Source organism: Oncorhynchus kisutch, linkage group LG2, assembly GCF_002021735.2.
Source record: "Oncorhynchus kisutch isolate 150728-3 linkage group LG2, Okis_V2, whole genome shotgun sequence".
In the NCBI taxonomy this organism is placed as follows: domain Eukaryota; kingdom Metazoa; phylum Chordata; class Actinopteri; order Salmoniformes; family Salmonidae; genus Oncorhynchus; species Oncorhynchus kisutch.
The window spans coordinates 39,237,388-39,262,822 of NC_034175.2; the positions used below are offsets into that span (position 1 = coordinate 39,237,388).

The following is a 25,435-nucleotide window of genomic DNA, read 5'->3' on the forward strand; positions in this document are numbered from 1 at the left end:
TGTGTCCAGGCACTCCGCGATGTGTCGTGCCTAAGAACAGCCCTTAGCCGTGGTATATTGGCCATATGCCCCTCGTGCCTTATTGCTTAAATATATTATTTTCCACTATATTGGTACCTACTTTATTTAAGCATCATTCCACCCTCCTGTGGAACCTTGATCTGGTATACATGTATATGGAAAACAATATAATGGAAAATCCTGGAGGTTGATGGTTAGGTTTAATGGCCTCTTTGCAACTAGAATGCAACCTACTTGTACTAGAAACACTTGAATAACTATTTTACAATCAAAATCTTTTTTCTTCTTACAGAACTACTTTTGATCATAATCCATTTTCAATATCTACAAATGCTAGTTTTCCTAATGCACACTCAGAATAACATAACATTTCAGTTTCAGATAGGTGGATAGAACATTTGTTTAGTTGGCACTTGAAAACATTACACACATTTTGGCAGAGATCGTCAAGGGATCCAATTTATTTACAAACGGTGTGAATCTCACAATAAACAAAAAGAAAATCCCTTGTATTGTTAATGTCACCTATGGAGGAAATGGTAGGATAAAAACTGCTGAAGCAAATGTGCAAGTGGGGTAGGGGAAACCTTTTATTTTGATTCAATAATGACGTTGCACTTCAAGATATTCAGTTATTCCTTCAACATTTCAAGGAGGTAAACAGTATTTGCTGACCAACTGAGAGTGGGGCTTTGTTTTGGAATACGTAACAGTAGATTTGTTAAACGAATAGCTCCTAAGAAAAAAGATAGCTTTCTGTTGATGCCTGGCCTCAAGAAATCAAGTAAATGGATTAAGAGAAAATATGAAGAAAAACATTCCCAGAAAGAGCCGGTAGTTGCTTGTTCTGTTCAGGAGAGTACAAAAAACTGCGGGAGCAACATGTTTTTTAGCTAGTCTAAAACGAGGCCAATTTGTGACATCAACGTTGATGTGCTTTTTGATAACATCAATGTTAAACCTCGTATTATGCATGTCTGCTGAAATGTAATGCAAACACTTCCATAAGGATTTAGGGAGCATTGTGACAACGTCTCAGTGACAATGCCATGAAAGTGGCAATTACAACTTATACTGTAGAGCTGTATAGTTTCTTTCACATTGGTTTAACTTTTTCCAGTCCTAGCATATTTGTCTCTGACACTGTGACCTCTTGGCTTAAACGACATTCATAGCACAGCTCCTCTCAGTGGACATAAAGACACAAGAGAACAAAGGAAACTGGCCCTTTCAAATTTCTCATATATTTATTTACATTCTGCACATTTTCAACAGACTGAAAATAGTTGTTATTTAGGCAAAATAATTGTGAGAAAATACTAACACATTATAAGGACGTTATACGTGCTTATGGTAAGTCTTACAGTGCCTTTTAAACGGCAGCCAACATTTACAAAAAAAATGTGTTTATGTGTTCAAGGTAACAAACTACTTTTATTTTGAAGCTTTTTGAGCTTAATGCACCTAAAAGATGCTGATTTCACTGAGCTTGTGTTTGCAAAGGGTCTTGAGATAGGTGTTCTTGTTATAGTGATAGAGGACTCAATTTTGTATATGTGTCATTATAGCCAGATATATTAGAAAAGGAGGAGATAAGAATCACAGCTGGATAGGAATAGTAAATCATATAACGCCCCCCGCCCAGCAGACTGTCGACCAATTGCATTCATGTTGTTGTGCTGCACCAAGCGGTTGCTAAGCTAATCGTCACGCAATCCTGTCTAAAAGTCAGGAAATGAGTTGAGAAATCTGCCTATTTTCCTCAAAAGTATGTAACTTTACGATTTCAAAGCTAATTATCTCAAATCCTGGAAACGATTTGTAATGTTGAGCTTCTTGTTTACATAATTCATGCTCATGTTGGCTTTTTGTGCTTAGCATCCAATTGACTCCCATTCCTTGAAGAAGAGATCTACTTGTCTGAGTTTTCCCAGAATGCACCGCAATACCCATTGAAATTGCCATCTACTCAAAAGTATCTCTGTTTTGCGTATGTGACAGCATGGGCAGCGCCATTGAGGCAATCTCCATTTTGAAGTAGTCAATTTTCTTCTTCACAATTGGCTGATCCTTCCTGGACATGACTCCAACAGGGTCACCAGGAGGGATCAGCAAATGCAGTTGGAAGTCCCACCCAGTTGACTACATGAAAATGGTGGAAGCCTGCAATGGGGACTTGGCTGTGGTAGTTGTAACTGAAGGTCAAGGTTGGGAAATAGAGGAAGCGGATGTTTTGTTTGAATCAGATTGCGTGTCTAGTGGAGATGAGAGGAAAAAAATATTGGATTTACAATGGCAAATACAAAACGATATAAGAGAAGAAAAGTGGTAGTGGAATCCAAGCCAAGTAAGTGTTTTGGATCAATGTTACCTGAGAGATCCGTTTGAAGTCTCTAAAAATCGTGGATGCATTGGGTAAATTGGTGAGAATAATGATACGTTTTCTTTGTGTCTGCAAATGCAAATTATATGGCCATGTGTCAAGTGTATGTAGAAGGGAGGAGTATCGTATGCCAGTTGAGCCTAAATTCTGCAATTGAACATGCGGCCAAATTTCTGAAGTGTCCTGTTAGGGTGAAGGAGACAGAGGTGGCAAGAATACGGGCTGTCCAGCATGTCTCCTAGCCGGAGGCATTGAGAAGAGTGGAAGAAATGAGTGATGTTGAAGAACTAATGATAGTAGGAGTAGAGACACCAGAGACAATTCCTTGGTCAACAGAGGACAGAGGGAATCTGAAATGTTGCATGTAAAGAAGGTGGAAAAGCTGAGGAAATGGACATCGTCGTGAGTGCGATTGAGGGTTTTTGGGGAAATTGGGAATTAACAGCAGAAACATTACAATGCATGGTCATCACAGACCCTTGAGCCTGTGGGAAGTTATTTGAATTGTGAGTGAAGGAGTAGAATGGGGTTTTAATAAAAATGTTGTAGTTTGTATAATGTCAGGACCCCCTTACCCGCGATTGATATAATTTTGTTTCACTACCATTTACAGTAGGTGGCGGCAATACACCAGTAGTCTGCCATAATTCCTCAAAGTAGAATAAGCCAGCAATGGCGATGCTCAGGCTAATACGACCTTTTTTGGCCAGTAGAGGCCTCTATCATTCTCTTTGGTTCCCCTATATCATTTCCGCTTTACATTTTCACATTCCCGCCATCATCGAGTACGGTAGGAAAACGTCGTGTGTGTGTGGACCACACTGTCAACAATATAATATTGGAGCCACCGAATGCCGGCAAAAAAAACAATTTACTACTCCCTTAGGACTTATATAGAGATTTTTTTTTTATATTTTAAAAGTTTCCGTTAAGGGATATTTCATTCGGGTAAGTGTTTTTTGCCTTGTAATTAAGTTTAGACGATGTTTTCACCTCCATCAAATGGCAAACAAGCAAATTGGCCAGTTAGTTAGCTAGCATACGTTATATCCTCGGCCTTTTTAGTAGCCAGCTATCGTGCAGGGGAAATGGTAGACTAGGTTCAATGTGCAACTATCCAGTTGTGTTTTGCTGAGTTGATAGGGGGCGTCAATCTCATTTTATAAAATTCAGTTGTCCCCGTTTTGTTAGCAAGCCAACGTTAGCTATACAGTCGCTTAACGTTAGCTAGTTAACTGACCCGCGTGTAATGGTTGGGTCCTCCCCCTATGTCCCCAGAACTGATATAACGTTAAGTTAGCTAGCTAGCCATCAGTAACGTCTAGTTGGATTCTTATGACTATCAACTAACGTTAGCTGATCTGACCATCCACATTGAACAAGTAGGTGATACAGTTGAATCTATAAACTCATCATATTTTCATGCAATCGATTCCATAACGTTGCAGTAGCTAAACATCGTTATGCCAGTTCAATTATTAACCAGGTAGCGTTAACGCTAACATCGCAAACTATTCTGACATCCAGCTAAACCCTACATTTACAGAGCTATCTGAGAGCATGCCCATCTCTAACGTTAGTTCCCTATGCAAATCAACTAAATTTGTTAACTAAATTTCAGCAATTAGATTTACCAATAATGTTACCTATGCTTGCAACTTTAGCCACAATTAGGGTGTTAATTAAACTTTGGTTCTGGTGTTATACTAAGTATTTCATATTGTAGAGCAGCTTTTCAGGAACACAGAACTATTTATTTCATGAGGATAGGATTTACTATTGCTGAGATGTTTTATTTTCAATTGACCGAAAAGGGTCGCGGACAGGTCATTGATAATCCCTTGTCGACAATAAAGCATCAAAACACCTGTCTGGAATCTCAATTCAATACCGTATGTCCAATATCTGAAGATAGGGTGGCCATATTGTTATGACATAGTCCGGGCTGATGTAGCACACTTTTTTTCTAATGAAATGAATTTGCAATATTATACAAAATAATTGCTGTAAATTAAGCCCATTTTAAGATAGGATTGTCATATTATTAACCAATATTAAATGCTTTATGCAAAACTGAGTTGAAACAATTTATGAAAGTAAACTTTTGGGCTTTGTGCAAATTAGATATGTAATATAATATGCTAATTAGTCTATAAATAATTTATTTAAAAAAATACAGCATGTGAAAGCCATTAATTTAAAGTCCGGTGGTCATGAACAAAAAGCAGTGTTATTAATGACCAATTATTAACAGTTGGGCTGTATGTCACAGTTATGCTGTTTTCAGTAGTCCAACTGATTAGGCCTAGAGTGCCAAAAATACACCCAACCCTGTGCCACCTGAATACCCTATTCCACCTGAAGGTTTCCTAGCCGATAATAGCTGGCTTTTGTCAGATATTTTTTTAGGAAAGCCACTAAATAATATTGGCACGGGCTAATTGTCCGGGAGAAGAAGGGGAAAAAATTCCCATTGCGAAATCATGCTTTTTAGCCTATTCATTGATAGAAATACATTTGACTGGTTGCTTATCGATCTATAGGTTAATTTAGTGGAATTAGTTTGCCACGTGTGGACAGTAGGCTGTATTCGTTATGTATCTTATTTATCACATGCATACAGATACAAGGCCTTTGAGTGGAAAATCTATCCTACAGCGTAGGAGCTGCTGCTGCAGCATCCTGTGGTGCTTTCCAGACAATTGGGAACTCTGGGGAAAAATACGAAGTCAAATTATGGCGTCCGTGATCTTTACATCGAATGTCAGAGGTCTAGAAAGAGACTCGAGTTGGAATTCTGTGTTGGAGGACCATACAAATATACGTTTTCCCAGTTGTGTCTTGAATGCACTAAAGTCCCAGTTGTTTTGAACGTGGGATCAAACCGCAGCAGAAGGCAAGCTTCATCAGCATGTCACACACCACTTTGCAAGAGCTGAAGGCAGTATGCATTTTGAAAACGTATGCTTGTACTGAACAATAACATATAAATGCAACAATTTTGAAGATTTTACTGAGTTACAGTTCATATAAGGAAATGGGTCAATTGAAATCAATTTATTAGGTCCTAATCTATGGATTTCCAATGACTGGGCAAGGGTGGGCCTGGGAGGTCATAGGCCCACCCAGACTGAGGTCCTGAGTGCTCTGGAGCAGGTTTTCATCAAGGATCTATTTTGTACTTAACTCTGTTAATCTTTCCCTCGATCCTGACTAGTCTCCCAGTCCCTTCCACTGAAAACGGAAGGGAGCTAAATATGCAGGTTTAAAAATATATACTTCTGTGTATTGATTTTAAGAAAGGCATTGGTGTTTATGGTTAGTTAGGTTCAGTCGTGCAACGATTGTGCTTTTTTCCCCGCAAATGCACTTTTGTTAAATCATCCCCCAGCGTTGCATCGATTGATTATATGCAACGCAGGACACGCTACATAAACTAGTAATATCATCAACCATGTGTAGTTAACTAGTGATTATGATTGATAGTTTTTTTTATAAGGTAAGTTTAATGCTAGCTAGCAACTTACCTTGGCTTCTACTGCATTCGTGTAACAGGCAGGCTCCTCGTGGAGTGCAATGAGAGGAAGGTGGTTAGAGCGTTGAACTAGTTAACCATAAGGTTGCAAGATTGAATCCCAGAGCTGACAAGGTAAAAAATCTGTCGTTCTGCCACTGAACAAGGCAGTTAACTCACCGTTCCTAGGCCATCATTGAAAATAAGAATGTGTTCTTAACTGACTTGCCTAGTTAAATAAAGGTGTAAAAAAAAAAAATGCTAAATCTGCGCCCAAAAATACAGATTTCCGATTGTTATGAAAACTTGAAATCGGCCCTAATTAATCGGCCATTCCGATTAATCGGTCAACCTCTACTTGGTCACGAAAAGCAATAGATTAAATCGCTTACCTTGGATGATCTTCGGATGTTTGCACTCATGACACTCCCAGTTACACAAATGTTCCTTTTTGTTCCATAAATATTTTTATATCCAAAATACTTCCATTTGTTTGGCGCGTTATGTTCAGAAATCCACAGGCTCGAGCGGTCACGACATCGCAGATGAAAATTCCAAATTGTATCCGTAATGTCCACAGAAACATGTCAAATGTTTTTTATAGTCAATCCTCAGATTGTTTTTAAAATATATAATCGATAATATATCAACCGGGACTGTCACTGTCTCTCCACAGAGGGAGAGACAATGGCTGCCCCACACTGTTGCGCAAGCAAAACTCTGCGAACACCCAGCTATCCACTGACGCGATGTTATCTTTCTCGCTAATTTTTCTAAATAAAAGCCTGAAACTATGTCTAAAGTCTGACACCTTGAGGAAGCCATAGGAAAAGGAATCTGGTTGATATCCCTTTAAATGGAGGCAAGGCATCCAATGGAATAGAGAGCTTTCAGGAAAAACATCACTTCCTGGTTTTGATTTTCCTCAGGTTTTTGCCTGTGATATCAGTTCTGTTATACTCACAGACAATAGTTTGGAAACTGTGTTTTCTATCCTAATCCTAATCTATATGCATATTCTGGGCCTGAGAAATAGTCAGTTTCATATGGGTACTTTTTTTATAGCCAAAAACGAAAATCCTGCCCCCTACACTCAAGTTAACCTCATTGAGCATTCTGCTCTGTGCTCTTGCAGTCACCTTTGCAGGATAGCCACTCCTATGGAGCGTAGAAACAGTGCTGAACTTTCTCCATTTACAGACAATTTGTCTTACCGTGGACTGATGAACATAAAGGCTTTTAGAGATACTTTTGTAACCCTTTCCAACTTTATGCAAGTCAACAATTCGTAATATTCTTTCTAGGCATGGTTCACATCAGGTAATGCTTCTTGTGAATAGCAAACTCAAATTTTGTGAAGTTTTTTTTTATAGGGCAAGGCAGCTCTAACCAACATCTCAAGTCTTGTCTCATTGATTGGACAATTTGCTTTTAGCAAATCATTAGCCTAGGGGTTCACATACATTTTACAACCTACTCTGTGAATGTTTAAATATATTCAATATTGACAATAAAAATACAATAAGTTGTGTGTTAAACACTGTTTTCCTATCGTTGTGACTTAGCTGAAGAACAGATCAAATGTTATGACCAATTCATACAGAAATCCAGGTAATTCCAGAAGGTTCACATACTTTTTCTTGACACTGTATATATTTTAAGAATATGTCCTTCTACTTTTCCCTTCCATTAAGGTTATTTTGGAGAGCACCACCCTGACAGTCACCAATGGCAGTTGCAGTGCCCAAACTCTCCAGTGGTGCTGTTGTCAAAATCCGCTACAACAGCATAGATGTGGGCACCACTCGATGGAAGGAGGGGACCTTTGAGGTTCTTGAGAAGGATAACAAAGTCAACCTGTGCCTGAAGTTTAGTGCCGGTGGTGCAGCCAAAAGTTTCCAGGTATTGTATAATAGTGTTTTCCCCCATACGTGCTCATTTCATGTAACAAAATTGCATGCTTACATTGGACTTGAATAGCTGAGAAATTCTGTATGTTAAGGCAGTCTGAATAAATATGTTCATTATATATTTCTATGCTTTCAGCTCAACCATAATGTGAATAATGTCGTGATGCAGCCCATACACACTATGAGACGAATTGTGGTGACTCTGAAGGATGACAGCATAGTCACCCTTGAGAGAGTTCCCCCTGTTGTGGCTGAGAAAATGAAAGAATACCTTGAAAAGCTGAAGCTTGGAAAATCAACCGGTAACAATCTATTGGAAATTGTAGATCATTAAGTCTTTTTTATATTTTTTATGTAAACCGTTTCTTAAAGTTGCAGCATGATTTACTGTGGACCAGTCCCTCTGCTGGAAAGTAAGTGTTGTTTTCTGGTAGTTTTAAAGACCTCCCAGGGAAGTGCCAGCTTTGGTGTGCTCGGGAATCGATCCGTAAAGAATGAGACCAGTCCGCATGGAGAACGACAGGTAAATAATTGCGTTTAGAATACACCTGTCATTTAAAACCACACTAAGTACCTCTGACAAGCTCATCCACTTAAACTCTGCCTCTTTATCAAGACAACACCCAGGCGACCCATTGTGGACAACAGGGAGGAGACGACGACCCGCAAGCCCCTGGGTAGCCCCAGCAGAGTGACCTCCACACCTGCCCGCAGTGGGCTGTCTGAGAACAGGTAGTCATTCCCTCCTACAGAGGGAAATCATATTTTTTTTTTTAGCTCCACATTAAATTACTTCACCAATCATGCGGTGTGGACAGAGCAGCGTGCTATGGAGCGGGCAAGCTGTAGCCCAGTGAGTTGTTTACATACGTGATGGAAAGTGTAGGGCAATGACAATTTTGCTGGTGGGGAGAGAGGGTGGAAGAGATTTGGCTTGAAGCACTGGGCATCTTGTGATGACATACATTATCTAAATTAGGCCCATAGAATTATTCCTACGGAGGAGTAGCTTCTATGGAGGAACTTTGAATGTTTTTGAACTTCAGTTGGCTTAACGTTGGACCAGAGAAGCTAACAAACACATCTTACTTTTTTGTAGTTTAATAAATCCAATGTGAAAGGTGAGGATAACTATAGTATCCCTAACTAGCATTTAAAAAAGTTAATCCATTCTTGTCATGAAAAATCTATCTTCTGAGTCACGCTTGTAATATCGGTAGGCTTTAGATTTTCAGCTGGCTGGCAGACAATGAAAGAAGTTTCTGGTTAATAGAGGGAGGGCTTTGTGTTTTTTGTGGGACTGGAGGGGAAATTATGTAAACAAATGATTCAACTTCTCTGGGAAGTGTGGGACGCCTCCCACCTTTTCCAAAGAAGGAGAGGTGTCACAAAAGACAGAAATAGCGTTAAAATGAATCACTAACCTTTGATCTTCACCGGATGGCATGCCCAGGACTCCATGTTAGACAATAAATGTGTGTTTTTGTTCGATAAAGTTAATTTTTATGTCCAAAAACCTCATTTGAAATTGGTGTGTTATGTTCAGAAATGCATTGTCTCAAACAAACATCCGGTGAAAGTGCAGAGAGCCACATCAAATTACAGAAATACTCATCATAAACATTGATAAAAGATACAAGTGTTAAACACACATTTAAAAAAACTTATCCTTAATGCAACCGCTGTGTCAGATTTCAAAAAGGCTTTACGGTAAAAGCACACCATACAATTATGTTAGGTCAGCTCCTAGCCAGAAAAACATACAGCCATTTTCCAACCAAGGAGATGTGTCACAAATTATAAATATTCACTTACCTTTGATCTTCATCGGAATGCACTCCCAGGAATCCCAGTTCCACAATAAATGTTTGTTTTGTTCCATTTATGTCCAAATACATCCTTTTTGTTCGCGTTCAGTACAGTAATCCAAATGCACAATACGTGAGCACTTAGGTCAGACAAAGTAAAAAAAAGTTCTATTACAGTTCATAGAAACATGTCAACCAATGTACAGAATCAATCTTTAGGATGTTTTTATCATGAATTTTCTATAATATTCCAACAGGACAATTCCTTTGTCTTTCGAAATGAAAGGGAACGCTGCTCGCTCTCACGACCGCGTGTATGATTTAGCTCATGGCATTCTGCCAGACCCCTTTGCCAAACAGCTCTTATTTGCTCCCCCTTCATAGTAGAAGCCTGAAACCAGGTTCTAAAGACTGTTGACATCTAGTGGAAGCCTTAGGAAGTGCAATACGACCCCATAGACATTGTATATTGGATAGGCAAAGACTTAAACCTACAAACCTCAGATTTCCCACTTCCTGGTTGGATTTATTTCTCGGGTTTTTGCCTGCATTATGAGTTCTTTTATACTCAGACATCATTCAAACAGTTTTAGAAACTTCAGAGTGTTTTCTATCCAAATCTACTCATTATATGCATATTCTAGCTTTTGGGCCTGAGTAGCAGGCAGTTTACTCTGGGCACCTTATTCATCCAAGCTACTCAATACTGCCCCCAGTCCCAAAGAAGTTAACCGGTTCCCATGCCTTTAAAATAACGGTTCTGTTCTGGAACAGTATAGATCACTTTTGTTCTTATTCTGTTTCTTAACAAATGTTATTTTCTAGTGTTCTGTTCACTGAACTGGTTCCAATCCTTGATGAAAATACCCTCAAATTAAAGCTGACAGTCTAAACTTTAACCTCCGTAGTAGAGGTCGACCAATTATGATTTTTCGATACCGATTATTGGAGGACCAAAAAAAGCCGATGCCGATTTTTATTTGTAATAATGACAATTACAACAATACTGAATGAACTTATTTTAACTTAATATAATACATCAATAAAATCAATTTAGCCTCAAGTAAATAATGAAATGTGTTCAATTTGGTTTAAATAATGCAAAAACAAAGTGTTGGAGAAGAAAGTAAAAGTGCAATATGTGCTATGTAAGAAAGCTAACGTTTCAGTTCCTGGCTCAGAACATGAGAACATATGAAGGCTGGTGGTTCCTTTTTAACATGAGTCTTCAATATTCCCAGGTAAGAAGTTTTAGTTTGTAGTTTATTATAGGAATTATAGGACTATTTCCCTCCATACCATTTGTATTTCATGAACCTTTGACTATTGGATGTTCTTATAGGCCAGTGTAACAGTATATCTTCCGTCCCTCTCCTCGCTCCTCCCTGGGCTCGAACCAGCAACACAACGACAACATTGAAGCAGCGTTACCCATGCAGAGCAAGGGGAACTACTACTAGAAGGCTCAGAGCGAGTGACGTTTGAAACACTATTAGCGCGTGCTAACTAGCTAGCCATTTCACTTCGGTTACACCAGCCTCATCTCGGGAGTTGATAGGCTTGAAGTCATAAACAGCGCCAATGCTTGACGCACAACGAAGAGCTGCTGGCAAAACGCAAAGAAAGTGCTGTTTGAATGAATGTTTACGCTCCTGCTTCTGCCTACCACCATTCAGTCAGATACTTAGATGCTTGTATGCTCAGTCAGATTATATGCAACGCAGGACACGCTAGATAATATCTAGTAATATCATAAACCATGTGTAGTTAACTAGTGATTATGATTCAACTTACCTTGGCTTACTGCATTCGCGTAACAGGCAGTTAGTCTCCTTGTGGAGTGCAACGAGAGGCAGGTCGTTATTGCGTTGGACTAGTTAACTGTAAGGTTGCAAGATTGGGTCCCCCGAGCTGACGAGGTAAAAATCTGTAGTTCTTCCCCTGAACGAGGCAGTTAACCCACCATTCCTAGGGCGTCATTGAAAATAAGAATGTGTTCTTAACTGAATTGCCTAGTTAAATGAAGGTATACATTTTTGGGGGGGCAAATCTGCGCCCAAAAATACACATTTCCGATTGTTATGAAAACTTGAAATCGGCCCTAATTAATCGGCCATTCCGATTAATCGGCCGACCTCTACTCCATAGTCATTGCAACATTTCAAATCCAAAGTGCTGGAGTACAGAGCTAAAACAACACCAAAATAATAATTCACTGTCCAAATACTTTTAGACATCACTGCATGTAATTTAATGTGACTTAGTAATGCATGCATACATTTTACGTGTGTGGCCCCAACGGGAATCGAACCCACAACTCTTGGCGTTGTAATCTCAATGCTCTACCAAATGAGTCACAGGACCACTTTGCAAAACAATCTCTGTCCCAAATCTCCTCCCCTCTCACTAGCCTTTCCCCTGAGAGAACATTTCTACACTTGAGAGTGGCATAATTTTTTTTTGTATTTATCTCGTAACAAATCTTAATGCTGTGTTTGCCCCCTCAGGAATGAGAAGAGGAAGAGACTCCACATCTTTGACTGTGACCTGACTGAGGACTACCCCAAGGAGAATGACTCATCCAGGTATGACAAAGGCAATATGTTACTCTACCAAGCAAAGTTTTGGGTTGATTTCACATCCCTTCCTGTCAATTTAGGAATTGAAATGCTGTCCTATGAAAATGTCTTGTATGTGGTCCACTGACCGATATTGACCAGGAATGCACCATACACTGCTACCATTACTGGGATATGAACACTATTATACCATGGGAAATACATTTGGGGCATTGGTAGTGAAACCATTGTGCTCCACTTAATTTAAACTGTTCTCTTTAATCTTACTTTATATCAGCAATAACAAGGCCACGTCGGATCCCTCCAGGAAATTTCTGCTGAGCTGCAAAGACAAGCTGAAACAGGCGGAGGAGAACCGTAGCTCAGGTAAAGACCCTCAGTCAGTCTGCTACACATACAAAGTGGGGATGTCCTTCTCCAGACTAGAACAGAAGCGTCTCCAGACGCCCTGTCTTTACCTGACATTACTGACTTTATTGTCCCCATGAGGAAATTTTGTTGCAGAGTCATGTACACGTCTGATAACTGTCTGGCTTTGCCAACAGTTTCACTGGTCCAGGCACCACTTCAGCCCACGTCATTCTACGGCAGCCGATCGGCAACCAAAGACAACTCCGCGAGTCAATCCTTTCTAGACAGGTAAGTTAAATATATATATATTTTTTTACCTTTATTTAACCAGGTTGTTCCATTGTTGTTAATGATGCATTAGAATGTATTTTTAAGATGCTGCCACACCTTCAGTTCCTCAACATTTATCCCCCCCCCCCCCCCCCCCCACACACACACACACAGGCCATCCACTACATTCCAGACCACCTCGGCTAAGAGAAGTCTCATGTTACCCAATCACTCAACCCCCTTAAAGAAAGTGCGCCCCACTCTGGACTACGGTGGCTGGAACAAACCGAGACCATCCACTCTGGCCCAGCCCCAGCCTCCACTGCAAGGGTAAGGAGACACCTCAGGGTTATAGTGGTGATTCTGAAGTTAACCTCCATAGTCAATGAGGAGCTGTTCTAGTGCTGCCTAACTACCAGAAGTTAGTCATTTACTGTAACTGTTCATGCTTGTTATGAGTATGCCAGTATAGACACTTCCATGTCACAACATGTATTCTTACCACCAATGGTTGTAGTGGTGGTACGGATATAGAGTATAACTCAAATGTCCTCTTAACATCTTTGCTGCAGATTCTCCAACCTGGGCAACACGTGTTACATGAACGCCATCCTCCAGTCTCTTTTCAGCCTGCCATCATTCTCCAATGATCTGCTGAAGCAGGGAATCCCATGGAAGAAGATCCCATTCAACGCCCTGCTCAGGTAGGCTGCTGTTAGTGTTTCTTCAGTCAGCCTCTTCAGCTAACCCCATAACTGAATATAGGAAACTGTCATTAGTTTGATCAGTTCTTCAAATGTCCTCACCTAAACACAAAAGATTTCTACTTTTTCCAAGGGATGCACCTTTTAAAAATCTGTTTTGGTGGCTTAGTGATGTCATTTACCAAATTAACTGCTTAGCTGACTTGTGCAACTGCCCTGCGCCCTTATGGACCCCCAACCCCCCCCCCCCCCCTTGCTCCCTGTGCATGCAGACGCTTTGCCCACTTGCTGGCCAAGAAGGACATCTCGTGCCCCGAGGTGAAGAAAGACCTGCTGAGGAGAGTGAAGAGTGCCATCTCCTCCACCGCCGAGCGCTTCTCCGGATACATGCAGAACGTAAGACCTACAATATTAACACCACCACCATTTAGACTCTTACGCGGCTCTGTATATTCGCTCACATGGTGACTTCCTCATTCTCTCTCTATAGGATGCCCATGAGTTTCTGAGCCAGTGCCTGGACCAGCTGAAGGAGGACGTGGAGAAAATGAACAAGAGCTGGAAAAGCGAGTCGGCAGCGGCCGCGTGGGATGAGCCTCCCCAGCAGGCGGCCGCAGCCCGGCCCGGGGAGGAAGCGAACACCTCGCGCATCTACACCTGTCCTGTGGTGGTTAACATGGAGTTTGAGGTGCAGCACACCATCACCTGCAAAGAGTAAGTGAGTTGCCCCCTTTTCAGACTGTGGATTCCTGGGTGGTAAGTCTCTTCTTTGATGGTAAATAAAATAACGGATCTCCATTACATACAAATATGTCAAGATTTTCTCTTGAGTCCATCCCTTTTAGTTTTTGTGATGTTACCTCTACAAAGCATATTAAATTGTTCTAAAGACTCACTGAATGTCATGTTATTAATGACAAATCATAACAAAGGTTGTGCTGTTATGTGTGGTTTCAGCTGTGGCGAGGTGGTGACCAAGCGGGAGCAGTTCAACGACCTGTCCATTGACCTGCCTCGCAGGAAGAAGACCATCCCCCTCCGGTCCATCCAGGACTCTCTGGACCTCTTCTTCAGGGTGTGTGCCCACTGTCCCCACAAACCACCACATGTCCATATATCTTATATATATATATATCCACTAAAGGCAATGAAACAGTCCACATAGTATTTAAATCATAATATCACGTAGATTAGTTACATTTTCTTTCTGTGTATTCCAGATCGAGGAAATCGAGTATTTGTGTGAGAAGTGCAGCGGGAAAGTGGCGACGGTGACTCATAAATTCAGCCGACTCCCCAGGTGCTCCCATTTGTCTACAGCGGGGATCTCTAGCCCTGGTGTTAAGAACACCAACTTTGTACTAAGCTGATCATTCACCTGGGTTGTGTCTTATTTGAAATTTCCGTTTATTCCCTATATAGTGCACAGGAGTAGGGTGCCATTTGGGCCATTGCCATGACCAAATTGAATGAGCAAGAGGTAACCCTACATCGCTTTCTATCCTTTCCCTCACGCAGAGTTCTGATTCTGCACCTGAAGCGCTACAGCTTCAATGCCCAGCTGTCACTGAACAGTAAGCTAGGCCAGCAGGTGATGATCCCCCGCTACCTCACGCTGCTGTCCCACTGCACGGACGCCACTCGACCCCCACTCAGTCTGGGCTGGAGCGCAAACGCCGCCATGTAAGAACCCCCCCCCCCACACACACACACAAGCACACTTGGAGACTGTCATTGTTGGGACAATGTTCACTTTTTCTTTTGAAGTCACCACACAGACGAGTCTTCAACGTTATTTGGACATTTATCACAGCACGTGAATATTTTGTTTTCTAACCTACCACGCTTTGTTTTATAAAAATAAATAAAAATTGTACAGGTCACGAACACTGAAGGCCTCCCAGTCGGTGAACTCCTCCTCACTACTTCGGTAAGCCAGTCTCTAATAACATGGAATCACTAACACCCACTTTTACATCCAACCCAGGAAGGCCGATCATGTTCACTGTAAGTCCAATGTTTCCTTGGTGAGGTGCAAAAGTGTGGATGTTTGGTTCTTCTAACTACTGTTTTCATTTCCTTCCACCAGGAAATTGTCGCTGAAGGCGGGGGGCAGCTCCAGCACTATCCTGGTGGACTCTGACAGCGAGGAGGAGCTGAGCCGGAAGGTGGTGAGCCGCAAGCGCCGCCTCAGCGACTGTCTGCCCGACGACAGAGCAGATGAGGTTGGGGCACCAGCGGGATTGGGGGGGATATACATTACTACACCCTAACCACTGACACATGCGTTGCCAGGTTGAAAGTGTGTGACATGATGAGCTCTGGCTGTGTTTAGGTCCAGCGAGGCGTCCACCACACAGACGCGTCAGACTTCAACAGCATCAACGATGAGGAAATGCTGGCGGCGGTGCTGGAGATGAGTCGCCAGGACGCTGGGCTCTCCTGCCACGCCCCTGAGGACGAGCCAACCAGCAGCCCTGACACGGGCTTCGGCGACGCCGACGCCCAGGAGATGAACTACCGCCCAGACCTGCTGGAGACTGACACTAAGCCGTCTGCAGGTAACCACCAATCTCAGAAACACAGACACACCAGCCAGGAGGGAAAGGCTTAAACAGTTCACAAAAATTATTTTGAGACTACACACCAAAACAGCTCTCTGTAGTTACTTACTAGATGACCATTCATTTCATTGAACTATGCTATTTTTAAGACTATAAACTTGAATTATACAACACGCATGCAGAAGCCTCTGGTTTTACCAACCCATGCAAAACGGAGTGTGTATCTGTGTGTGTAGACGTGCTGAACTCCCTGGACCTGACCATGGACGAGAACAAGGAGAACCAGACCCCCGAGGGGGTGCAGGGGGATCTGGACTGGGTGCAGCAGTATGGACTGGAGCAGGAGAGGGAGGAGCAGGAGCTGCAGCAAGCCCTGGCCCAGAGCCTGCAGGAGCATGTAAGACTCAACACACACTAGGACATTAGAGAGAGACCCCCTATACAGCTCTACCATTGGACATTTTACTGTAGGGGAAACCTGATGTTGGTGGTTCACCAACGTTTTTGTAATGTAGGCTAATCCTCCTTCCGCTTCTGTAATGTTTTTGTGATCCACAAGAAAACAATCTGTCTTGAGCTCAGACCCACCATCACTAGCACATGCTCCAGCAGGTGTATCTCACTAGTCACCCCCACAACCTTTTGGCTTCCTTTCCTTCCAGTTCTCTGCTGCCAGTGACTGGAACGAATTGCAAAAATCGCTGAAGCTGGAGACTTTTTTTATTTCCCTCACCAACTTTAAACATGAGCTATCTGAGCAGCTAACCGATTGCTGCCGTACATAGTCCATCTGTAAATAGCCCACCCAATCTACCTACCTCATCCCCATATTGTTTTTATTTACTTTTCTGCTATTTTGAACACCAGTATCTCTACTTGCACATCATCATCTGCTCATTTATCACTCCAGTGTTAATCTGCTAAATTGTAATTACCTCGCTACTATGGCCTATTTATTGCCTACCTCACGCCATTTTAACACACTGTATATAGACTTAATTTTTTTCTAATGTGTTATTGACTGTACGCTTGTTTATTCCATGTGTAACTCTGTGTTTGTGTCGCACTGCTTTGCTTTATCTTGGCCAGGTCGCAGTTGTAAATGAGAACTTGTTCTCAACTAGCCTACCTGGTTAAATAAAGGTGGGAAGAAAAAAAAACTATAGGGCCAATGTTACCTATGTGAACCTTTGATAGAGCCGGACAGGACAGCTGGTTATTGTATCACCACGATGCAAACCTGACCTTTGCAACGTGTGGTTTCTCCTACAGGAAGCCCAAGAGATGAGGGAGGACGACGACCTGAAGAGAGCCACAGAGCTCAGCCTGCAAGGTACAGCATAGACACTGCTACCCCTTTTTATGCCAATACGCAGCTTCACTAAAGTAAAGAAGTGTGTGTGTTTGCACATTTTTACATGTCTTGATTCTCCCTCGTTTTTCTCCGCCGTCCCAGAGTTCAACAATTCGTTGCCGGAGCTGCTGTGTTCAGACGAGGACTCTGGGAACGAGGAAGTGCTGGATATGGAGTACAGCGAAGCAGAGACCGAGGATCTGAAGAGAAATGCTGAGGTACGAAGTCTCCCTCCTACTTTTCTCCCTCACACTAACCTTCACCAGGTTAGTGTCATTTATCAACTGCATACATTTCACAAAATTCCTAGGATTTGCGTGGCAACAAATTATTGTGATTTCTCAAACTGTCGTATGCAACATATACGCATGTTTTCATTGCTTTAATCAGAGCCCTGCGATGTTTGTGTGCTCGTGGCGAGCTTTACAGCCCCGCCTGGAAAATGCAATTTTATGGTAACAAAAACATATTTTTGCTGTATGATTTGAAGATGTTGAAACTGGACCATGATAGTTTCTAAAAAATGCCATTTGATCAGATTTCTGTAGAAGTATGGGCAGAATGTTATTAAATCTTTTAAAATTAAATGCTACAGGCCACACTTCTATGGAAAATACAAATTGTTCAGTATTTTGTTTCTTGCTTTCGTATAGGCTCTGAGATTAAATATGCTACGATGTCGCACTCCTATCGCGATACTGTAGCCAAACAATACTGTCAAATATTTTAAATAGACTACCGGTCTATTTACTTTCAAGCATGCTTGGCTATTGAATGAGAGATGGCTAAATGGTAGCGTAATATTGGTTGTGTAGCAGAAATAAACCAGTCATGTCAGAAAAGGAGAGACATGTCCCGCAATATGATTATGATTTAGGCCTATATAATAAAAGTAAAATAAATATATTAGGGAACATGCTGCTATGTGATCTCCTTACCAATGGCAAATGCATCTGTTTTATCATTAGGCCTATGTTTTAATGTTTTTATTAGCCACCATTATTATAATTCCCATACATCAAACACCTCAATTTCCCCCAAAATAACAATATTTGCTTGCAATACAGTTGATCAACCACTAGAAGTTATGCATGGAGATGTGCAGACTATTTGACATAATCTGAGGTGTTTGTTGTGCCTGCCATCGGTTGAAACACAGCATGCTCTTGCATACATGGTAGGTGTCTTATTTTGGCGGATGAAATGTACTAAAATGGTGCACACATCATAGAATGTTGACCTTGAATGGGAATATCTGTTTTAAGTTATACTGTCAATCCTCCATAGGAAACAGATTTTGAAATCATAGAAATGTAGACAATAGAATACACATGACCAATTAAGTTGACGGTGGGTGGACCGGCGGCTATCTTTGTGGTTGCAAATAGAAGTTAGTTTCAATGGTGTGTACTAGAGGTCGACCATATGATTTTTATAATTTTTTTCAGCACCGATACCGATTTATTACTGGACCAAAGAAAAGCCGATACGATTCATCAGCCAAAAGTTATATATATTTGGAATGACAATTACAACATTACTGAATGAACAATGAACACTTTTATTTTAACTTAATATAATACATAAATCAAATAAATTTAGTCTCAAATAAATAATGAAACATGTTCAATTTGGTTTAAATAATGCAAAAACAAAGTGTTGGAGAAGCAAGTAAAAGTGCAATATGTGCCATGTAAAAAAAGCTAACATTTAAGTTTCTTGCTCATTACATGAGAACATATGAAAGCTGGTGGTTCCTTTAAACATGAGTCTTCAATATTCCTAGTTAAGAAGTTTTAGGTTGTAGTGCAGAAAGCAGTGCTTGTCTGCATGTTCCCCTGTCAGTCTGCTCTTTCGCTTATCATAAATTATCCCCACCTCACTGAACACTCTCTCGCTTGGGCCCGAAGAAGGTGGTGGACAAACTTCTTTCTGAGTGATTGTAATCTGTCCTCATTCTGCTTCCACCACTCCAAAGGCAAGCTGCTCTTTCTGTCAATGACAGGTGTCGTGGAAATTCAGTACTGAGAGAGACTTGGTCATTTCTTCAAACAATCGTCTTCATTTAATATTGATTCATTATTTGCAATAGTTAGACTGTCAGCCCACCAGCCTTGACTGACTGTTAGGCTGAGAGTCTAGCCTTTACAGACGATGCACAGTTTTTATAGAGGCTGTCCACCAGACTGGGTGGCTGATCTACCCCGGACTCTTTAACTCTTTGCGCCTGGTTCTGGGTCTTCCCCCTTCACTCGTCCCTTCTGCTGTGGCTCTGGGATTTGGTTTCCTTAGGAGGCCAGATTCCTCCTTCAGCCACTCTTTTGCTTTCCCTAGTGTTGTCCCTGAGGTGAAGGCCTAGCTCTTGTAACCTGGATCCACGACAGTTGCCAGCACCAGGCACTTTGTCTCCTCGGCCTTGGAGAACCGCCTCGTCAGACTGTCCAACATGGTCTTCTGTAAAGTTTTGATGCCTTGAGTAGAAGAACCCTCCTGCTGCAGCTTCAGCAGCGACACACTGGATGATGCATGTGGCTGTAGAGTTGGAGTGGCTCATCTCCAGTGTCGCCTCCATAGGTGCCAGTCTCTCAATTGAGTTCGAGACAATGTCCCACTGTGCAGCAGACAAACTGCTGACGTGTCCGTATTCACCTGCATACACATTCAGTGCACGCCTCTGTTCAAACATCCTCTGCAACATGTGTAGTGTTAAGTTCCAGCGAGTTTAAACTGCTTGGATGATGCTGTGTTTGGGAAGGCCCAAGCTCTTCCTGAATGGACCTCAGCCTTTGTTTGGCCAGTACAGAGTGGTCAAAGTGAGTTGCACAGCTCTTCAACATGGCATTAATGTCTAGCACAGCTCTGACTGGATAGGCCATCATTGATTTACAAGCTATAGGGTATGTGCACTGCAGCTGAAGTCTGGAAGCACTGCCAGTCCCATACCTTTCACCATGTTTGCCCCACTGTCCCTGAGGACCAACACTACACATTCTGTGTGGATGTCCCAGTATTCCAACAAGGTCAAAAACATCTCTCTGATGTAGTTTCCTGTGTGTGATCCAGTCATAGTCTTGACATTCAGCACAATCTGCTTTATTGTTCAAACATTGCCAAAGAAATGTCCAGTAAGGCTCATCAGGGACTCTGTCGTGCCTGACCAGCAGTCAGTTGTGAATGCTATGTGTGGAGCGTTCACTGGTGCCACCAGATTCTTCACTTTCATCACAACTCTCATGTGTTTTATCTTGCATTTCTGTGCAGTAAAATGTTTCCTCTTTGATCCTGTACAGGGGTTCAGCAAGAGTAATCAGCCGCTGAAAACCAACGTCAGACACCACTGTGAATGGCTGGTTGTCAGTGGCAATCATCTCAATAATTGCTTCAAATCATACCGCCTGTGTTTCAAAATACCCGGGTATAACGGTATATCGCCCAAGATGAGTGGAGTCTTTGCTAGTCTTGTTAGTGTCTTTTCTAACATGTCCACCAAGAACTCAATAAAGCATCTGGCACAACTACGCACCATTTTAGTTGTGGGTGTCTAAGATTAAGTAGGGAGAAACGGCCCAGCTGAACACCTTCCTTTCTTGTTCCCAGAGCGGAGATTTGGCCAACTCGTTCCGGCTGATCAGTGTAGTCAGTCACATCGGGAGCAGCTCCTCCTCTGGTAAGCACTGCCCTGCCTATAGACCACATTCTGAGATACAGTATATGGCCAAGCTACGAGATGCACTCATTTCTGGTAACCACAAATAGCGGTGTAAGAGATGTGAATGTTATGATTTTGTCTTGGTATCGACTGATCTCATAACACACTACTGTGTTAGCAGGAGCCACAGATCAGCAATCTGTAAAAAAAAAAAAATGTAAAGCATAAATGTAAAATTTGTCATCTGAGGCAGCAACACTGTATATTTGTAGTCAAATATTAACCTATAATTCTATCTCCGGACCCTCAGGCCATTACATCAGCGATGTGTACGACATGAAGAAGCAGTCGTGGCTGACCTACAACGACCTGGATGTGTCGCGCACGCAAGAGGCCACGGTGCAGAGAGACCGCGACCGCAGCGGATACATCTTTTTCTACATGCACAAGTTAGTCTCCCTCTACCAGTTTCAGTTGTGTACTGGATTATGTTCATTAGGGCAACAATGTGAAATTTGTCCAATACGGAAGCAGATTTTCATTTTCAGTTGCAAAATGTTTTTCTACAGTGTCTCCTACTGATCACAACTCTGTTCTCTTATGGTAGGGGAAAAACCACCAGCCTCCCACTATATGCCCTATACCAGTCTGTCTGTGTGACTGATTTATAATGCAGTGGAGGCTGAGAGAGACCCAGCTCTAGTAAGCAGGGTTGTCCATACGATTGGCAACTCTGAGCAGAAGCTGGAACAAAATCTCATCTTTCATGCTATAAGAAAATATTATTTGTTGAAATGTATTTGTTTTGTCAGAAAAATATTAACTGGCAAAGTGAAACCGTCTGGTAACTAGAAGTTTGCTGTGGGGTTTTAATATCAGAACATTAATAAAACTAAAGTTGTACATTCACTTATGGTGGGAGATATTGTGGAGAACTTAATGTAATGTGTGTATCATATTATGCACTGGAACCCACTGTAAGGGGTGTGGATTTGTTTCAGTGAGCCGTGCCTTGACTGACTGCTGTGTGTGTGTGTGTGTACCTTCTCCTCAGGGATGTGTTTGAGGAGCTGTCTGAGCTAGAAAGGACAGGGGCCAGTGGAGGAGCCTCTGAGGCAGGGAGGACTGTCCTGCAGCCCCTCTGAGCCACCAGTCTGTCATCAGTCACACACCAACCAACACACTGAGCTCTCCCCAACAGATGGGTCGGGTTTGGGATGAAGGAGAACATTTCTCCAGTACTACTGATCACAATCCACATTTTTCTGTCTTCAGGCACTTTGTGCTTTTTTAAAACAAAACAACAGGCCATGGTAGCTTCTGTCGCGAAGGCAGGCTGACGTCAGCACACACAGCCAACGTCCTTCTCGCCAGGTCTGTTCAGAAATGAGAGACGGTGCTCTCAAAAGAAAGAAAAGAGACTGTTCTTTGTTTATTAAACACAGAGATATTAGCCCTGAACTTTTCAGGCTTCTTTATTTAATTTTCTATGATTTGTTGTTGTAATATAGTGTTTCTTGGCACACATGATATTAACTGTCATGCATTTAAGAAATTAAATAGTATGTGTCAGATGCTTGATGCTGGTGCTCCTTGGATTGTATGGTTTTTACTTTTTATTTCCAATATAATTTAAATGTATTCTAAAATATATATAGTTTAGGGTAAGGAGGGTGTACTTTTTTTGTTCTATACAGTGCATTTGGAAAGTATTCAGACACCTGGACTTCCACATTTTGTTATGTTACAGCCTTATTCTAAAATGAATTAAATTGTTTTTTTTTTCCCTCATCAATCTACACACACAATAACCATATTGACCAGCAAAATCAGGATTTTAGAAATGTAAAATCGGGTTCACTTCCGGGCTCCGGCTGGGCCACTCAAGGACATTCAGAGACTTGTCCTGAAGCCACTCCTGCATTGTCTTGGCTGTGTGCGTTTTCCGGTTGGAAGGTGAACCTTCGCCTGAGGTCCTAGGCACTCTGGAGCAGGTTTTCATCAAGGATCTCTCTGTACTTTGCACCGTTCATCTTTCCCTCTATCCTGACTAGTCTCCCAGTCCCTGCAGCTGAAAAACATCCCCACAGCATGATGCTGCCACCACCATGCTTCACTGTAGGGATAGTTCCAGTTTTCCTCCAGATGTGAGGCTTGGCATTCAGGCCAAAGAGTTCAATCTTGGTTTCATCAGACCAGAGAATCTTGTTTCTCATGGTCTGAGTCCTTTAGATAACTTTTGGCAAACTCCAAGCGGGCTGTCATATGCTTTTTACTGAGGAGTGGCTTCCGTCTGGTCACTCTACCATAAAGGCCTGATTGGTATGCTGCAGAGATGGTTGTCCTTCTGGAAGGTTCTCATCTCCACAGAGGAGCTCTGTCAGAGTGACCATCGAGTTCTTGATCATCTCTCTGACCAAGGCCCTTCTCCCCCAATTTTGTCAGTTTATCTGGGCGGCCAGCTCTAGGAAGAATCCTGGTGCTTCCAAACTTCTTTCATTTAAGAATGGATGGAGGCCACTGTTCTTGGGGACCTTCAATGCTGCAGAAATGTTTTGTTACACTTCCCCAGATCTGTGCCTCGACACAATCCTTCAACCTCATGGCTTGGTTTTTGCTCTGACATGCACTGTCAACTGTGGGACCTTGTATTGACGTGTGTGCCTTTCCAAATCATGTCCAATCAATTGAATTTACCATAGGTGGACTCCAACTGGTATCAACATAAAGGATGATCAATGAAATCAGGATGTACATGAGCTCAATTTTGGGTCTCATAGCAAAGGGTCTGAATGCTTATGTAAAATGGGATAGTTCATTTTCACACTACAAATCTAAACTCGCTTTTGCTTTCTCATTATGGGGTATTGTGTAGATTGAGGATTTGTATTTATTTAATCCGTTTTAGAATAAGGCTGTAACAAAATGTGGGGAAGGGTTCTGAATACTTTCCAAATGCACTGTATGCCGCGCAACGTGGCGCAATATTTATTTTGTGGCATGGATTTGCCAATTCTGCTTGTATTTGGTTCAAGTCTGTTCATTTGAGTTGGGTGATAAAGGAAGTTTGCAATTTCTTTCAATGATTTACTTATGGACTGTTTGTTGCTGTTTTATTCATGTTTTATAAATCTTAAGCTAAACAGTTGCTTGTCTTTTTGTAAGCTTACAATCATAGGGGTTCCCTAGTGTAGGGGTTTTCAAACTGGGGTCTGTACATTTTGTGTTTCTTTTTTGGATGAACAATATTTAGATATTGTTTTTGCGTAGGGGTGAAATATTTTATGAATATCGCTAGCTGCAACAGAATATCATCGTGGATACCATTTTTATGTCTGCGTCTAGTATGGAAGTTGGGAGGTAGTTTCATGAGCCAACGCTATCTAGGGTTAGCAAAATTACAACGTGTACAAAAATAGCTGTCGCTGTTCATCCGACTCGGGAAAGTAGATAAATGGCTTCATGACAAAATCTCAGGATGTTTTTTTCCGTATAGAGCCATTTTTAGGTGGGCCATCTTAAGTGGTAATTTTTGGGATGGAGAAGCTATTTTTATTTTATTATTCTTTTTTACCCAAATTAAACTAACAACTAGATTGAAAGCATGCAGAAAAGATATTGAACTCTATTTTTTTTTTATATTGCTGTCTTTTGGGAACTAACAATCAAATAAAAGTCCGAAAAAACGGCCGTTCATGGCACATCCCTATTGATAAAAAAAAAAAAATGTTTGAGCAAAGGAACATAGCATTAGCCATGGCAAAATGCATAGAATTATAGGAAATTAGCTTTAAAACTGCAAAATTGTCTCGGCTCAATGCAAATTTCCAGAAATGCTCGTTTGGCATCAAAACAGCAAAGCTTTCTCAGCTCAATGTAAAAATGTGTAGAATTGATGAAAATTGCTTTACAGCAGCAACATTTTCTCAATGCCGCCAAGGTACACTACCTTTTCTAGCTAATAGACTAGAGTTTACACTTCCTCTTCCAATGAACTGTGTTTAGGTCAAAATAATAAATGTTTACCAAATCTCAACATTTAAAAAAAAGTTGATTACTTCTACTTGCCACTATCATTCAACTGATAACCAAAAAAAAGTAACATCTTAACATGATGGGGTGGTCCCAGGGTTGCTGGTCCCTGGGCAAGAAAAGTTTGACATACCTGATCCTAATGCCTCCCAGTAAAGACCTGGTAGTTTATACAGTTGAAGTCGGAAGTTTACATACACCGTAGCCAAATACATTTAAACTCAGTTTTTCACAGTTCCTGACATTTAATCCTAGTACAAATTCCCTGTTTTAGGTCAGTTAGGATCACCACTTTA

At 41.6% G+C, this 25,435-nt stretch overlaps 1 protein-coding gene across 3 annotated transcripts; it reads left to right on the top strand.

Annotated features, from left to right (window-relative positions):
* Positions 1-2,082: 2,082 nt before the first annotated feature.
* LOC109865662 (ubiquitin carboxyl-terminal hydrolase 37) lies at positions 2,083-24,252 on the top strand. Of its 3 annotated transcripts, none has more exons than XM_020454014.2 (24): positions 2,083-2,368; positions 7,613-7,820; positions 7,965-8,130; positions 8,263-8,351; positions 8,445-8,560; positions 12,144-12,221; positions 12,493-12,581; positions 12,761-12,854; positions 13,011-13,166; positions 13,409-13,540; positions 13,813-13,936; positions 14,031-14,254; positions 14,498-14,615; positions 14,761-14,840; positions 15,059-15,223; positions 15,420-15,470; positions 15,630-15,765; positions 15,876-16,101; positions 16,341-16,501; positions 17,377-17,437; positions 17,561-17,676; positions 21,056-21,125; positions 21,418-21,556; positions 22,162-24,252. In XM_020454014.2, exons 2-24 carry the CDS (start codon positions 7,647-7,649, stop codon positions 22,250-22,252), a joined length of 2,856 nt encoding a protein of 951 aa, XP_020309603.2. In that variant the 5' UTR covers positions 2,083-2,368; positions 7,613-7,646; the 3' UTR covers positions 22,253-24,252. The 3 variants fall into 3 exon arrangements, with proteins under 3 accessions (XP_020309603.2, XP_020309613.2, XP_020309592.2); XM_020454024.2 differs by lacking the exon at positions 2,083-2,368 and adding an exon at positions 2,609-2,806; XM_020454003.2 differs by lacking the exon at positions 2,083-2,368 and adding an exon at positions 3,172-3,352.
* The last annotated feature ends 1,183 nt before the right edge of the window (positions 24,253-25,435 follow it).

What these genes read in the sequence shown, in the direction of transcription:
- LOC109865662 (XM_020454014.2), top strand. Translation starts at nt 7,647, where the DNA reads ATGGCAGTTGCAGTGCCCAAACTCTCCAGTGGTGCTGTTGTCAAAATC. An exon ending in TCTCCGGATACATGCAGAAC is followed by an intron (nt 13,937 to 14,030) that starts GTAAGACCTACA and finishes CTCTCTCTATAG; the next exon opens with GATGCCCATGAGTTTCTGAG. An exon ending in CCGACGACAGAGCAGATGAG is followed by an intron (nt 15,766 to 15,875) that starts GTTGGGGCACCA and finishes GGCTGTGTTTAG; the next exon opens with GTCCAGCGAGGCGTCCACCA.